The sequence below is a fragment of the Moschus berezovskii genome, chromosome 5 (assembly GCF_049115385.1).
Source record: "Moschus berezovskii isolate FMDL1 chromosome 5, NW_MosBer_1.0, whole genome shotgun sequence".
NCBI classification, from domain to species: Eukaryota; Metazoa; Chordata; class Mammalia; order Artiodactyla; family Moschidae; genus Moschus; species Moschus berezovskii.
The window spans coordinates 75,752,214-75,769,640 of NC_142464.1; the positions used below are offsets into that span (position 1 = coordinate 75,752,214).

General features: G+C 38.9%; 1 protein-coding gene across 1 annotated transcript in view; it reads right to left on the reverse strand.

The window, feature by feature from the left end:
• CORIN (corin, serine peptidase) overlaps positions 1 to 17,427 on the reverse strand; it is a 279,559-nt gene that overhangs the window by 199,624 nt on the left and 62,508 nt on the right. Inside the window, 1 exon segment of the mRNA XM_088836324.1 lies at positions 14,475 to 14,675. Coding sequence (XP_088692450.1) covers positions 14,475 to 14,675 — 201 coding nt within the window.

Sequence of the window (17,427 nt, forward strand, 5' to 3'; positions counted from 1 at the left end):
TGTGTATCTATGAACATATAATCACAGAAGAAACTAACTCTCTGCCTTTAATAAACAATGGAAGAATTGGAAAGCAATTTCAAGGAAAGAATTATAGAATTCCAGATCTCCCATTTTCTGAGATGATAAAATTCTCATTTTGGAGGAGGAAATGGTAACCCACTCCAGTATTCTTGCCTGGAGAGTCCTGTGGACTGGGGAACCTGGTGAGCTGCCATCCATGGGGTCGCACAGAGTCAGACACGACTGAAGCGACTTAGCATGCAAAATTCTCATTAGTACCTGTAAAAGCATAGTGGGCCATCCATAAAACTGAAAACAAAAGACTCTATTCAATGTATCTAAGAATTATGAATAAGTTTTTGAATATAAGAATGAAACAGTATAATCTGATTAAAAATGGAAAATCCATGACAGACCTTCAGAATAAAACTTTTATAACTATAGATAAAACTTGATGATGTTTAGAAGAAAGATTTATTAGAGAAAAAAGTGGTATGAATTAGCAATCTTGCCTTTTAAAGAATTAACAGTTGAAATGAATTATGTCTTCTTTATTCTCTTAACCTCCCTTATGAATTTCTCAGGTTATAAATAAAATGTTCATGTCTCAAGGCAGTTACTAGACAATTGGCTACTTGAGGACAGGATTTCTATCTGATCCACCATTATACTCTACAGAGCCAAACCTCAGAGTTTGGCACCCAAAAATAGCTGTTTAAGAGCCAATGGTGATTCCTAGTATTAATATAGCCTCTCAGAAACTGAGATGTCTCACAAAGCTTGTAAGACACTGGTGTCTTACAAGACTTGGTACACTGGTGTCAGAATGAGTTTACACCAATTAAAATAATCACAAACAAGTACCTTAAGTTTTATCAGTTAAACACCTCCTGCAAGTACTAATGGTGCACAGCAGCAAAAAATAAAATATGTTAACACTAAGAGACAAGGAATGGTTTGCATCACATGTAAATTGATGGCAAAGCTTTTGGCTTGGAAAAGTCATTACCATATTCATTTCAACTACAAGTAAGTGAAAAGGTATATTCTCCAAAGGCACAAGTAACAGCAAACAGATTCCTGCTGATGGGTTTCTTGCTCTCAACACACAGTTGTACAAAGACTAGAAACCTGAGATAGCAAATTGAGCGATTCAGGCAAAAGAATATATACAGTGCCAATTTGCTTTCAGAATCATGGAGTTAATTAAATTACACACTTTGAAATAAAACTTTTACATGCGAATTTGGCTTTGTCCTTGGATTTGATCAGGACTGTTTTTGTAATGCTGTTATCAGTATGCTACCTTTTTTTTCTCTTCATGGATCAAATGTATGGCACTGTTGTTCCTGAAGAGGAACCAAAAGCCTTTTTGACATGGCAGTTTAACTCTAACTCTCGTTTGCTGTAATAATGTATTATAGGCACATTACCTTTGGGGGCAGATGTCACTGTGGAGGACTGCAGGATTCATTTTGGAGAAGGGGTCTGGAAGTCTTGCCCAGAAATCTTTGCAATGGGAGGAATGGGACTGGAGCCAAAGGAGAGTGAACCAGGCACTGTTCCATCATCCCTTTCAAAACCCTAGTTCTGCAAAGATTGAGTTTGCTCTCTCGGGGAGGAACCCAATACATCCCAGGGACAGGGTCCTCTACAGATGGAATGAGGAAGAAAGAAAGGAGAGTGGGAGGGGAAAAAAAGGAGTCCATCCCTATATTCAAATTTCCCTTCTCCCTCTCCCAAGAATTAAGGAGGTCTTTATCAGAACACTACCACGCCAACCAGATAAGCAGGCAAAAATTATTTAAATGCTTCAGTTGTTCTTGCTTGAATGTTGATATTAGCCAGAACCCATGTCTGAATCTCATAACTGTTCTTTAAGCCTAAAGAATATAATTTAGTATATGAAGAGGGCAACCAAATATACTTGAAGCTTTGAGTCTAACATTGGTGGCCAGCAGAGCACATAAGGGATGGGGTCCAGGGTCATGACCACAGTAAAATTTAAAAGTAGCAAATTCCTAATGAAGTAGCTTAGGCAGATCTCAGACTCTCTCAAGTACTAAAAAAAAAAAAAAAAAATCCACAATTTCCTCTAAAGTATATGTTCTTAATTATAATCCAAAGACCTCAATGGATTCATACATAAAATTTTTGCTGTCAATCCCCCTCCCAGGCATATATCTGGAAAAGATGAAAGCTCTAATACAAAAAGATATGTGCACCCCAATGTTCATAGCAGCATTATTTACAATAGCCAAGACATGGAAGCAATCTAAGTGTACATCAACAGATGAATGGATAAAGAAGATATGAGATATATATATACCCACACACATACATACAGTGGAATATTATTCAGACATAAAAAAGAATGAAGTAATGTTATTTGAAGCAACATGAATGGACCTAGAGATTATCATACTAAGTAAAGTAAGTCAGACAAAGATAATATTATATATCACTTATATGTAGAATCTAATAATATTACAAATGAACTTATTTACAAAACAGAAACAGATCCACAGACATAGAAAAGAAGCATATGGTTACCAAAGGAGAAGGGGTAGGGGGATAAACTGGGAGTATAGGATTAACAGGTACACACTCCCATATATAAAATAAACAAGGATTTACTGTATAACACAGGCAACTATATTCTATAACATAATGAATTATAATAGAAAAGGACCAAAAATAATATATACATATTTACATACATATACAACCGAATCACTTTGCTGTACACCTTAAACAATATTAAAAAACAACTATATTTCAGTTAGAAGAAAATTGCTGTCTGAAGAAATTGGACAGGAGAAAAATATTATCTCTATTTCCAATAAGCTTCAAATGAAATTTAGCTTACTTAAATTATCCATGTAGACAACAATCAGAAAAACAAATTAGACATCATAGCTGTTTTCAAATTACAGTTATTGACCTAGGCTGCTGCTGCTAACTTGCTGCTAAGTCACTTCAGTCGTGTCCGACTCTGTGCAACCCCATAGATGGCAGCCCACCAGGCTCCCCCATCCCTGGGATTCTCCAGGCAAGAACACTGGAGTGGGTTGCCATTTCCTTCTCCAATGTGTGAAAGTGAAAAGTGAAAGTGAAGTCGCTCAGTCGTGTCCGACCCTTAGCGACCCCGCAGACTGCAGCTTACCAGGCTCCTCCATCCATGGGATTTTCTAGGCAAGAGTACTGGAGTGGCTTGCCATTGCCTTCTCCGTGACCTAGGCTAGATATCATTATTTAACATGTTAAAAAATAAACATATGCATTACTATATCATGAATTTATATTTTGATAACTAGATTTTCATAAAATTGCTTTTCTTTATGATTCTGTGTGATATGCTGTAAGCATCAAAGAATTATCTGAGAAAGCAACTATAAGCTTGAGCAGATTGCCAAAGGAGTCCCTGGCACAAAAATGTTAAGAAGCTCTGCTGTAGAGTATCACTGCTTTTCCAGAGAATATGTCACGAACAGCAAGAATTCAGGTACCCTAGAGCAAATGCCATGGACAGAGGGGCCTGGTAGGCTGCAATCCGTGGGGTCACAGAGAGTCAGATACAACTGAGCGACTTCACTTTCACTTTTCACTTTCATGCACTGGAGGAGGAAATGGCAACCTGCTCCAGTGTTCTTGCCTAGAGAATCCCAGGGACGTTGGAGCCTGGTGGGTTGCTGTCTATGGGGTCGCACAGAGTTGGACACGACTGAAATGACTTAGCGGCAGCAGCATCTGCAGCAGAGCAATATCTCACAAGTTGAAGAATTGTACAGGCCTTTTCACAGAGAGAAATTTATGCAGGTATATATAAAAATTAAATATAAACCCCTTTATACCTATAGATCTAACATGCAATAAAGTCAATATATATAAATTAAATAGAAATGAAACTACAAAACTAGTAAGATTTAAGTTAATTACATTAATGAATTAATGTTAACAGTGTTCTGCTAAAGGAGAAGGCAATGGCAACCCACTCCGGTACTCTTGCCTGGAAAATCCCATGGATGGAGGAGCCTGGTAGGCTGCAGTCCATGGGGTCACAGAGAGTTGGATACGACTGAGCAACTTCACTTTCACTTTTCACTCGCATGCATTGGAGAAGGAAATGGCAACCCACTCCAGTGTTCTTGCCTGGAGAATCCCAGGGACAGGGGAGCCTGGTGGGCTGCCGTCTATGGGGTCTCACAGAGTCGGACACAACTGAATATATATTCATGTCGGACATGTGTTTAGCAGCTCTGCTAAAACACTATAAATATGGTGCTAATTCCTAAAGCACAAGTTCTCCTGTATTTAGGAAGCTTATGCTACCACGTATCCCTACTAAGTCAGTTTTCCTCTATTTTAACTGCCACAAAGGCATCCTTTGTACAACATGCAGGTATATATATACTTTAGTTCCGCAATTGAGAACAATCTCAAACCTGCCTCTATTCCTTTCTTAATGGCTAGACAAATGTCTGAGAAATAAAGTGTTAGTCACTCAGTTTTGCCAAACTCTTTGTGACCCCATGGACTGCAGCCCACCAGGCTCCTCTCTCCATGAGATTTTCCAGGCAAGGATACTGGAGTGGGTCGCCATTTTCTTCTCCAGGGGATCTTCCCAACCCAGGGATCTAACCCAGGTATCCTGCACTACATGCAGATTCTTTACCAACTGAGCTTTGTTGGTAGCCCTAAGAAATAAAGCTTAGCAGCAACTTTAATCATAAACTGAAGCTCAAATACAGGCACCAAAATTTCATGTCAGTACTTGTTATAAGACAGTTATCCAGGTTATCAAGAATAGGTGTACATGAACTACTTTTTCGGAGAAGGCAATGGCAAGCCACTCCAGTACTCTTGCCTAGAAAATCCCATGGACGGAGGAGCCTGGTAGGCTGCAGTCCATGGGGTCGCTAAGGGTCGGACACGACTGAGCGACTTCACTTTCACTTTTCACTTTCACACATTGGAGAAGGAAATGGCAACCCACTCCAGTGTTCTTGCCTGGAGAATCCCAGGGACAGGGGAGTCTGGTGGGCTTCCGTCTATGGGGTCACACAGAGTCGGATACGACTGAAGTGACTTAGCAGCAGCAGCAGAACTACTTTTTATCATTGAAATAGAAGGCTACATTCTTATAGAGACTTCTTTGATTCCCCAGAAAACAAGTGAGGTTCCTCAGGCCCCAAATATAGAAATACTGTCCAAGAAACAACAGAAGAATGATAAGCCATTGACCCATCCACATTTACACATAAGCACAGATTCCCCCTCCAAACTGCACAATAACGTACAGTCAGTAATCTACAGAGGTGGGGAAGTGACTCTAAGGACAGCAAAAATGACCTCCAAAGAATATAAAGAAGACATCCAGGATTCCACTCTGGCAGGATTAGAAAATGTCAGGGGGAAAGGAGAAGGGACTTTGTGTGATTTCAGATGTCTAATTAGACCCCCTCTCGCTATATTACCCGCTTGGATAGCTTCCTGATGCAGAGTCATCCAAGTATAATTTCAGATCTTGCTCTGATTCTCTTAGCTTCATATTCTTGAAGAACTCACTTTCAAGCTAATACTGTGTTAAAAACAGAAAACTAGGAAGAAAGAATAAGCTTAAGGTTTGTGATTGGTGTATAAACTTTCTACACTCAGCAGACTCAGAGTGTGTGTTTAGGGCATTTTGGTACAGAGTTATCAGTGTTAATAAATCACTATTGTTTCACTGTCATGATCCAAGTCATTTTATCTTCAGAAGAGAGACTATATAGTTCATTGAGGAGAAAAATATGTATATAAGGTGAATGTCATTGTTACGAGAATGGCTGAAATAAATTATGGTGTAATGCCAGTATAGAATGTCATTCAATCATTGTAATAATGAATTAGAGCTAAATCACTGTCTTAGAGATACTTACATCAAATATTCTTTTTTAAAAATTTATTTTATTTGGCTGTGCTGGGTCTTTGTTGCTGCACTGGGGCTACCCTCTAGTTGTGGTGCACAGGCTTCTCATTGTGGTGGCTTCTCTTATTGTGAAGAATGGGCTCTAGAGCATGGGCTCAGCAGTTGTGGCGCACAGGCTTAGCGCTACTGTGGCACGTGGAATCTTCCCAACCAGGGATCAAACCTGTGTCCCCTGCATTGGCAGAGAGATTCTTAACCCCTGGACCACTAGGGAAGTCCTCCATGAAGTATTCTTGAGTGAGAAAAACATTATCTATAAAATTGTATGTAATAAATGTGATCTCATTTTTTGAAAAAAAAAATGAGTTAGACTTTAAAAATATTCACAACCTAAAAATTGAAAGCTATGTTTTATTTGGCAGGAAGTTTTAGGACTTCAAGCCCAGGAGGTAGCATCTCAAGTAACTCTAATATAACTGCTCTGACGAGGTGAGGAGGTAAAGAAACGTGAAAGTGTTAGTTGCTCAGTCATGTCCAACTCAGCATTATATAGGAGTTTTCCAACAAAGAGCAGGTAGTCTGAATGTCAAAAGATTATTGTTAATTAAAGAAAACCAGATGTCCAGTTAAGGAATTCAGTGCTTTTCTATGTATGAGAAAATGCGAGAGTCTGGGCTCACTGAAATCATTCCTTTCACATGCACCTCACCTATATGGGGCCGGTGTCCTGTGTTTTCACATCCTGTGTTTCCTCACGGCTCACTGTACGGAGTGGCTACAGTCTCTTAGTTGCTAGGTGGCAGGTATTCATTCCTTCCTGAGTTCCTTCAGGGCTCACCAGCTCACCATGGGTGGTGGCTGCAATCACTGATGACAGTGACATCCTTTGTTTACTGATCTGGCAGGAAATATTCCATTTCTCAAGACAGCAACACTGCACTGTATATGTTATTCTGTATACACATTTGGGTATATATATTTATATGACTATATGAGCATAGAGAAAACTACAAAATCATATACACTAGGGTAACATGGATTAACTGTGGGCAGAAATAGGGTAATATGATGTAAAAGGAAGAAGATATGAAGTGATTTATTCAAAAAAGGGGGAGAAGAAAGTCTTCTATTTTAAAATAATATATAATGTGATCATACTTATTCATCATAAAAAGAAGAAAAATCAACTGTCAATGTTGGAAGAAATGCAAAAGTAATAGAGTAGATAAGGAAGATAAAAGCAGGGTTAGAAAACATTTACAGAATGGCACAGTAAGATCCTCCAAAAATCTGTTTCTCCATAAAAGCAATAAAAACACTGGGGGAAAATGTCAAAAGTCATACTTTCCCAGAACTTTGGAATTTAACTAAAGGTCTGCATTAATTAGAGGAACATTTGTTTCAAGAAAAATGGTGGAATCACAGTGAGAACTAAGAACTTCGTAGCATTTCAGCTTGCCCTATTCACATCACCCTCTCCTCAGTTCCACAGAAGCCTTGAAAATCAATGGCTTCACAACCCTGGTAACTATGAAAACCAGCAAACTAGAAGGAAATGGAGGGGGAAAAATGAGTTTCAGTTCAGTTCAGTTCAGTCGCTCAGTCGTGTCCGACTCTGCGACCCCATGAATCACAGCACGCCAGGCCTCCCTGTCCATCACCAACTCCCGGAGTTCACTCAAACTCATGTCCATTGAGTCGGTGATGCCATCCAGCCATCTCATTCTCTGTCGTCCCCGTCTCCTCCCACCCCCAATCCCACCCAGCATCAGACTCTTCCAGTGAGTCAACTCGTCGCATGAGGTGGCCAAAGTATTGGAGTTTCAGCTTTAGCATCAGTCCTTCCAATGAACACCCAGGATTGATCTCCTTTAGAATGGACTGGTTGGATCTCCTTGCAGTCCAAGGGACTCTCAAGAGTCTTCTCCAGCACCACAGTTCAAAAGCATCAACTCAAAAATGAGCTTGAAGCTCCCCAAAAAGCTGTCTCCAGAGAACTGTCACCATTCAACTTGTCTAGAAGCTCCTTGAAACAGATTCATCCTTACATTGGTCTTTACTTGATTTAACTCAGAGCTGTCTCTCCACAAAAATTTCTATCCCCAGGGTACTTGTTGAAAACAATCTATGGTAATTGTTTAACACCATAGTTACCTTAGGCAAGGATACCCGTTGGAAACAAGAGATTGACCAAAACTTCAAAGGAAAAACTAGGGAATGAGAAGTTTGAAGGGGCCTTTGAAAAGCTCCAACATAGTCCCTGGGAAACCAGAAGGCCAGGGCTGTACCCTTATCCAAGAAAAATACGAGAAACCAGTCACAAAAGCCACATATTTATTTCATGATGCCCTTTATATGAAATATTCAGAACAGGCATATCTATAGAGACAGAAAGTAGATTAATTTTGGATACAGGCTGAGGGAGAGGAGAAATGGGCAATAATGGATACAACATCTCTTTTTGCAGTGATGAAAATATTCTAAAATTAGGTGGTGGTGACAGTTGCACAATTCTGTGAATACATTTTTAAAATATGCAATTATTAGCAATTCCCTGGCAGTCTAGTGATTAGGACTCAGTACTTTCACTGCCAAGGCCTGGATTCAATCTCTCATTGGAGAACCAAGATCCCACAAGCCAATTGACACGGCAAAAAAGAAAAAACTGATTTATATATCAGTTCAGCTCAGTTCAGTTCAGTCGCTCAGTTGTGTCCGACTCTTTGCGACCCCATGAAGCACAGCACACCAGGCCTCCCTGTCCATCACCAACTCCCAGAGTTCACTCAAACTCATGTCCACAGAGTCGGTGATGCCATCCAGCCATCTCATTCTCTGTTGTCCCCTTCTCCTCCCACCCCCAACCTTTCCCAGCATCAGAGTCTTTTCCAGTGAGTCAACTCGTCACATAAGGTGGCCAAAGTATTGCAGTTTCAGTTTTAGCATCAGACCTTCCAATGAACACCCAGGATTGATCTCCTTTAGAATGGACTGGTTGGATCTCCTTGCAGTACAAGGGACTCTCAAGAGTCTTCTCTAGCACCACAGTTCAAAAGCATCAATAATTCGGCGATCAGCTTTCTTCACAGTCCAACTCTCACATCCATACATGACCACAGGAAAAACCATAGCCTTGACTAGATGGACCTTGGTTGGCAAAGTAATGTCTCTGCTTTTTAATATACTATCAAGGTTGGTCATAACTTTCCTTCCAAGGAGCAAGCGTCTTTTAATTTCATGGCTGCAATCAGCATCTGCAGTGATTTTGGAGCCCCAAAAAATAAAGTCTGACACTGTTTCCACTGTTTTTCCATCTATTTCCCATGAAGTGATGGGACCAGATGCCATGATCTTTGTTTTCTGAATGTTGAGCTTCAAGCCAACTTTTTCTCTCTTTCACTTTCATCAAGAGGCTCTTTAGTTCTTCTTTACTTTCTGCCATAAGGGTGGTGTCATCTGCATATCTGAGGTTATTGATATTTCTCCCAGCAATCTTGATTCCAGCATGTGCTTCTTCCAGCCCAGCATTCCTCATGATGTACTCTGCATATAAGTTAAACAAGCAAGGTGACAATATACAGCCTTGACGTACTCCTTTACCTATTTGGAACCAGATTTATATATATTAGAGGTCAGATTTTACAGTATGTGGATTATATCTCAAAAAAGCTTTTTTCTAAGTGAATGAGAAGTATGATGATTTTTCACCAGATAGAGAAGATTTAGGAGCAGGTAAGAGTGGGCTTCCCTGGTGGTGCTAGTGGTAAAGAACACGCCTGCCAATGCGGGAGACATAAGAGACACAGGTTCGATCTCTGGGTTGGGAAGATCCCCTGGAGGAGGAAACGGCAACCCACTTCAGTGTCTTTGCTTGGAGAATCCCATGGACAGAGGAGCCTAGCGGGCTACAGTCCATGAGATTCAAAGAGTCAGACACAACTGAAGTGACTTAGCACACACACAACAAAAAGTACACTAAGAGAACAAAATATGCTTTCAGCACATTAGCCCACTCTTGTCACTAATTCCTGATTAGAGCTTATAGGTTATTTTATTTTGTGCCATATTACTTTTAACCCAAATGCTCTTGGTTAGTAAAAGGGTCTTCCCTTTCCTTAAAACTCAATATATCCTGCTTAAATATTTATAATACATATAAGAAGAAAAGAAGAAAATAAAAATCCACATACAGAACGCAAGCTAGAAAAATCCCTTGTTGAAATATAGCATGAAAGGTAACTGCAGGCCTTTTACCTTTCTATATTACAACTGGTTTTCAAAATGCAACCGATGAAACTCCAAATGTAACAGATGTCACACAAAGCCAATTTCACATTTACAAAGCCCAACTCTGCCACATAGTGTAACATAGGAGGTATTCTGGTTAAATTTTACAAACTGCAGTATTCTGTGCTTTGGTATAATATTAAAGATCCCCAAAAGAAAATGTCTTTAGGAAAGGCTATTTCCTGGTACTTTTTGCCAGGAGTTCTCCCCTTTTTTTTCTACCCAGGATATTGGATAGGACATAATGTCTCGCCACTGTATTTTTGGACTGAAGTGGACTCAAATAGCTTTTACATATGTCAGAAATTTAAAAGGACTTTTAATTAGAGAATAATTTTTTTAAGGAATAAAAGGAAATTCTCTGCTATATGTTAATAGAGAACACAGCATTAAATGATACTTTAAGTAAAATTGACTAAATAGATACCAAATACAGAAGTGTGATTAGGCATTACCAATAAAAGTAATCAGGTATTAAATTTTTGAAGTGACTGTAGTTTATCTATTTATTCATTCAAAAAATATTTTATTGAGCACTGGCAATAAATCAGTAAACAAAGCAGATTACTTTCTCTACTCTCCTAAAACTTAAAATTTGCTCAGAAATGCTCCTGCTATTGCAAATAAAGCAGTGAAATTAAATAAGGAAGCATGATATTCTTGAAAGAACACTGGTCTAGGAACCCCAAGATCTGAATCCCAATTCCATGGTTACTAACTTGTAAACAAGTGACACTGGATACATCAACTTGATTTCCCTAAGCCTCAATTTCATACCTTGAAAAACGGTGTATATATCTGTTTATACCTTATATATATATATAAGATAAACAAGGTCCTATTGTATAGCACAGGAAACTACATTCAATACCCTTGTGATAAACCATAATAGAAAAGAAATAGAAAACTACATATGGAAAAGTAAAGTATGTATATATATGTATAACTGAATTACTTTGCAGTACAGCAGAAATTAACACATTGTAAATCAATTATACTTCAATAAAATTTTTTTAAAAAAAGAACCACAGAGAAAATATTCAAATATGCCCCAAAAACTGTCCAAAGCTCGATACTCACAGACTAGCAATATTATTGAAAGGCATGATAAACTATCAAATCCCTTACAGTAAATAATTTTAGTTAATAGAGACAGTCTATTGAGAGTCTATATGATCAGACAGTAAAGCTCAAGGCTAACAGTCAAATACATTAAGAGCACAGAATGACACATATTCAAAGGTTTTGACCTTTCTCCAATTAAGCATTTTAATTTCACCTGGATTTCCTTTACATGTCAAATTATGTTCATATTCTCAAGCAATGTTCCAGCCATAGGAAGAGAAAATGAGTCAAACAGACTCCCATCAAACTTCCAAACTGAGCAACAAGGACAAGACCATATATTTCTTTACTCTTCAGGGTACGTGTTTATCACCTCTATTTTAATCTTAACAATGATGAAACTTTCAAAATACCAATTACTATAATTGCAACCATATTAACTGGACTGGATTTTTGCTTAAATTACTTCTGTTCTTCTGTTGAAAAACATAGTCCTAAGAATAATGAAGTATTTAAGACATGACCAAAATATTAAAAATTTCAAAATTAAACACATGAGAAAAATACAATTTATCTGACATAATTTGGGTTTGCAGTATTACTGTCAGGTAATGAATATGAATCCGTAGCAATCACTGGTGAACACAAAGCATAGGAAACAGTTAACATCTATTGGTGCTCTGTAGAATCCAAACATTCTGACTCTTTGGGGTTAGAGAAACAGAATAATCCTGCTTTTCTTCAGATGCTGGCAAACTTATACTGTGATAACGTAACAGTCAGCTTAATCCTTCCCTTCCTGGCTCAGAATGAAAATAAATACTCTTTCCTAGACCTAAGATGTGATTCTCCCCTGCAGTTTTTGATGAAAGAGGATCAGTGAAAGGAAAGTGATCAGGGATGAATGGGTTTTGTGGAACCTTCAATCACACAACATTGTTTCAGGAGGCAGACAGTAAGAATCTAGACCACTGCAGAGAAACCTTTTACCAGTGACTGAGCTCTGATTATGATGTATGAGTACTGCCTGGGTCATTTCCATACTAATCCACTCCCACGAGCATTCTAGAAGGTTAGGAACTTTCCTGAAAGAACTAGAGAGGGACAGAGTTACATTCCAGAGCATATCATCTGCCACCATCTCAGACCCAACTCCACACTTTTTGTCTTCCCTCTCTCTCTCCCAGCTCTTTTTCTGGAATAACTGACAAATATCTCCATCTGTCCTCAAATAGAAGTTTTGCACATGCCATTTTCCTCAAGGTGTGATTATTCGTCAGTCAATAAGTAAAATAAATCTCACAGCTGAGAAAAACAGGGAAACAAGAAAGAACATATAGACACCTGGAAAACAAATGAGGGGATAACCCTCAAATTCCTCTGCGTTCAATTACAGAACCGTGTGCCTGGTATTCTCACTATAAGCATCTCTATCGCAGACATTTTCAGCATGTAACTGACTGACTGTGGGGCAGTTTTGCAATGAAAGATAAACTAATGGTTGACAATTCAGGGCCTGACAATTTGCTTTCAACGAAGTGAAATGTGTTAAAATTTCTTTCAGCTAGAGATGATATTGATAGCTTTATTGAACTGAGAGATGACAATGATTTGCTTCAAGATGATTTCTTCTTTTGAAACACACTACACTGGAGGAGAAGGAGGCTGAGGACCTCAGTGGTGCAGAGTTGAACCCACATTTTCCATAGAACTTCAGAAAACCTACCAACAAACATGTGACAATATGCCAAGAACATACAACAGTGTATAAGACTTTCACAATGCAATACAGAACTCAGTTACAAATATGCATCCTAGGATTTGGAGCGGAGAAGGCAATGGCAAGCCACTCCAGTACTCTTGCCTAGAAAATCCCATGGACGGAGGAGCCTGGTAGGCTGCAGTCCATGGGGTCGCTACGAGTCAGACATGACTGAGTGACTTCACTTTCCCTTTTCACTTTCACACATTGGAGAAGGAAATGGCAACCCACTCCAGTGTTCTTGCCTGGAGAATCCCAGGGACGGGGGAGCCTGATGGGCTGACGTCTATGGGGTCACACAGAGTCGGACACGACTTAAGTGACTTAGCAGCAGCAGCAGCAGCAGGATTTGGAGACTGATGCCTCCCTTAACGAACGGACAAATTTTAGCAAAAAAAGAAAAGTCCAATGCCAAATGAGGAGAAATGATCATGCCAAAAAAAAAAAAAGTGTATAAAAATACTATAAACAGAAGACTTTGAAGACCAGGTACAACTCACAAAATCAGTTATTTGTGCTGCATCACCATGAATCTACACATATTTCAAACGTATCCAAAATTTTTTTATTTAGCCATGAAGTTTTTAAAATTTTGTAATTTGTTTCATTAAATCTTTTTAAATGTCCTTTATTTTTCATTGTTTTATCTTTTATGACAAAATTAACTTACAACCAATTAATTAGGAGGCAGAAATGTTTGTAGCAAAGATGTCTAAGGCAAAGATGCTGACTGAAAATATCTAGAACCACAGAATTGGGCTACCTGCCACAAGTTACCAATAACAAAATAAGTAACTTAATTTACTTATTAATTTAACCATCTCAGAATAAGTAACCTAAAACTTTAAAGCAGAGGCACAAGCATTCAGAGGTGCTGCTACTGCTGCTGCTAAGTCACTTCAGTCGTGTCCGACTCTGTGTGACCCCATAGACGGAAGCCCACCAGGCTCCCCCGTCCCTGGGATTCTCTAGGCAAGAACACTGGAGTGGGTTGCCATTTCCTTCTCCAATGTGTGAAAGTGAAAAGTGAAAGTGAAGTCGCTCAGTCGTGTCCGACCCTTAGCGACCCCGCAGACTGCAGCCTACCAGGCTCCTCCATCCATGGGATTTTCCAAGCAAGAGTACTGGAGTGGCTTGCCATTGCCTTCTCCAATTCAGAAGTGAACCACCACAAAATCAACACCATTATACTAATGCAAGCAGCATAGATTTTTATGCTTCAAAAACATTGAATCGCACTGCTACATTTTTATTTCTTACTTCTGCCCCTGTCTGGATGGCTGAACTGATGGTATTTCATGTTTAGAAACAGGGCACTCAGCTATGCTTTCCTGTGTGACCAGTAAGGGATTGTGAATTAAGAGCATCAATCGCCATGCTTCAGAAATCTACTTGTGTATTCCACAGACGTTCAAGGGCCCAGGCATTCAACACCTTCAGACTTACTTGTGTTCCTGTGATTTTGGTCTGCTGAGAGAGAAGCATCCATAGTCCAGGCCGGAATGTATTGGGTGGGATGGGCAGCAGATGTCACAGTGCTCTCGTTATGAATTGTATTCAGAAGAATAACATCAGACACGTGGACTTTACTATCGGTGACCAAAGGTTCACTCCCATTTGATTTAAAATAGGCCTTTTTTAATGTTCCTGAAAGATCAAAAAAAGATATTTTAAGACATTATTAGAAGTATTAATTTAAAAAAAAAACAAACATATTAGGAAAACTCTAGAGCTGCCCTCTTGGGCAAGCAAAGAGAAAGATGATCGCCAGCCAATCCACCCACATCATTGGGACAAGCATAATCTCTTCTACCATAAATCACATAACCCTGTGAGGAAACTATCGCTTCTCAAGAGCTAAAGGTTTAGAAACTAGAGTCTCCACCCAGGTTTCCTAGTGCCCACCTTACCTGGGACTCCCCACAAATAAAACATGGGGAATCTTAGTGTTTCCTTCCTGCTATCACAGTGTCTCAATTTCACACATCATTTTATGCTACTCTGTACCAGGACTCACTGGAAAAGACTCTGATGCTGGGAAAGGTTGGGGGCGGGAGGAGAAGGGGACGACAGAGAATGAGATGGCTGGATGGCATCACTGACTCTGTGGACATGAGTTTGAGTGAACTCCGGGAGTTGGTGATGGACAGGGATGCCTGGCGTGCTGTGATTCATGGGGTCGCGGAGAGTCGAACACGACTGAGTGACTGAACTGAACTGCTCTACCCGCCACAGAGGACAAGAGCGGCAGCATACCTCCAGCCTTCTATTTCTCCACATTTGACACTAGCTTTCCATGAACTACACACAATAGATAATAAAAATAAGAGGGCTCCACATTTACCAAGACTTATTGGAAAAAAAAAAAACTTCAATTCCAACAAAACTAAAAGAAACTAAGTCATTTTTGTCTTTGACCAGAAGCTACAAAACGTGATTATAAGAAACAGGCATTAAACTAAGATTATCAACTAGTCACTTTCTCAAGGTATTTATTCATGAACAAAACAAAGAGCCCAACCTAAGATTGTTGGGAATCCTCTAGCATTGGCTTTAGGCAGAGAATCTGAAAACTTTGAAAGAGATCATGTATTTTTAACATAGTCAAAATAGACAACAGAGTGTTTCCAGAATACAGCACTCTGATTGAGTATACCACTAAAATAAATGAATGTGATATTGATCCATTATACAAATACCCAAGGGAGTTTTTTTTTCTCTAAAAGCATTTACAGTGAATGCTCTAACTGGCTCTCACTTTTCTAAACAGCTCATGGACCATTAAAAATAAAAGAAATATAAATAAAATGTTTACTATCAGTCTACGGAAAAAATTTCTCTACATGTGCTTGACACTTGGAAAATATTAACTACAAATCAAAATAGAAAAGCAGCTGTTTTCTAGCTAACTTAGGTCAACAGTTTCATCTGCCAAAGGACTCTAAATAAAACAGTGGAGTGTAAAAGCTAAATCATGACCATGTGGTGCAGGTAACACACTCCCCAAACTGTCTGTGATTACGAGTAAATATTAAATGCAGTAGGTGAAAGAAAAGACTTCATTTAATTGATTTTGATTTTCAAAGTGATTTAGAATTTACCATAAATCAAAATGTATACAATAGACTTGATCACTATAAAATACGCATTACATTCATGCAAAAAATTACTAATTAATTAGATACAATTTTATTTTTAATTTACTAGTTTGCTCTCTTCTTTGCCAATTTTGACATAAAGAGATGTTCTTGCATATAACATGACATTTCCACTAATGTGGCTGTAATGAATATATAAAGTCCATAAAGTCAATTTACTTATCGCACTAACCCTATGATCAGTATCCATCTTTGTTAACACACTTTGAACACATGCCAGTTTCTCAGTCATATCCTTGTGTGATACACTTAAATCGGGTTCCTTATCATGCGAAACACTTCAACAGTTGTTCCTACCATTTTGTTTGTAATGACTGGCCTTATTAATTATCTTTAAGTTTTTCATCTAGCCACAGTATTGAAAGTGTTAATAACATGTTTACTCTAAAATAGTCTGTAAACACTGATTTTTTTCAGGGAACACTGACTTGAATAACAACTTTCTAAAGAAAAAAAAAAGGCAGATTTCTGGCTCTTAAACTCTCCACATCAAAGCAAATTGGCAGAAAAAAAAAAGATAACACATGATATATGATAGTTGCTGCAGCTAATGTCCTTAAACTATATTTCTGAGAGAAAGACAACAGAGACAACAAACTTAAAGGACCTGTCTTTAAAAGCCTGAACTCACTAGACAATCTTTTCAAGCATCTCTGGAAACTGACTAGCTCTCAACTCACAGCTGGCCCTCTATTATGCATTTTCTTCAAAGCACAAAAAATAGAATTCCATAAGACTAAACACTCTCAAGCTACACCATGATGAGCTGTAAAAATGCTATGAGTTATTAGCCCAGAGTAGAGGGTTCATTCTTTGAGTGCTGCCACATCCTTCTCCACATTCCTATTTTTATAGTGCTGTGGTTAAAAGTATAGGTTCTACAGCCTGACCACCTGAGTTTAAATCCCATCACTAGTACTCACCAGCCCTGAAACTCTGGGCAAAGTTTCAACAACACAAAATAAGGAAAGTAAAAGCACCGCCCCTCAGTGGGCTGTATTAGCCAATACACACATAAACACTTGGAACAGGTCCTGGCTCACAGTAAGTTCTCAGCAACTGTTAGTCATTACTGCACGGTAATAGTAATAAAAGTAAAATAGTCTTTTTTAGGGCTATAAGTGAAAGTTTCTCAGTCAAGTCTGACTCTTTGCAACCCCGTGGACTATAGAGTCCACACAATTCTCTAGGCCAGGATACTAGAGTGGGTAAGCCTTCCCTTCAGGGGATCTTCCCAACCT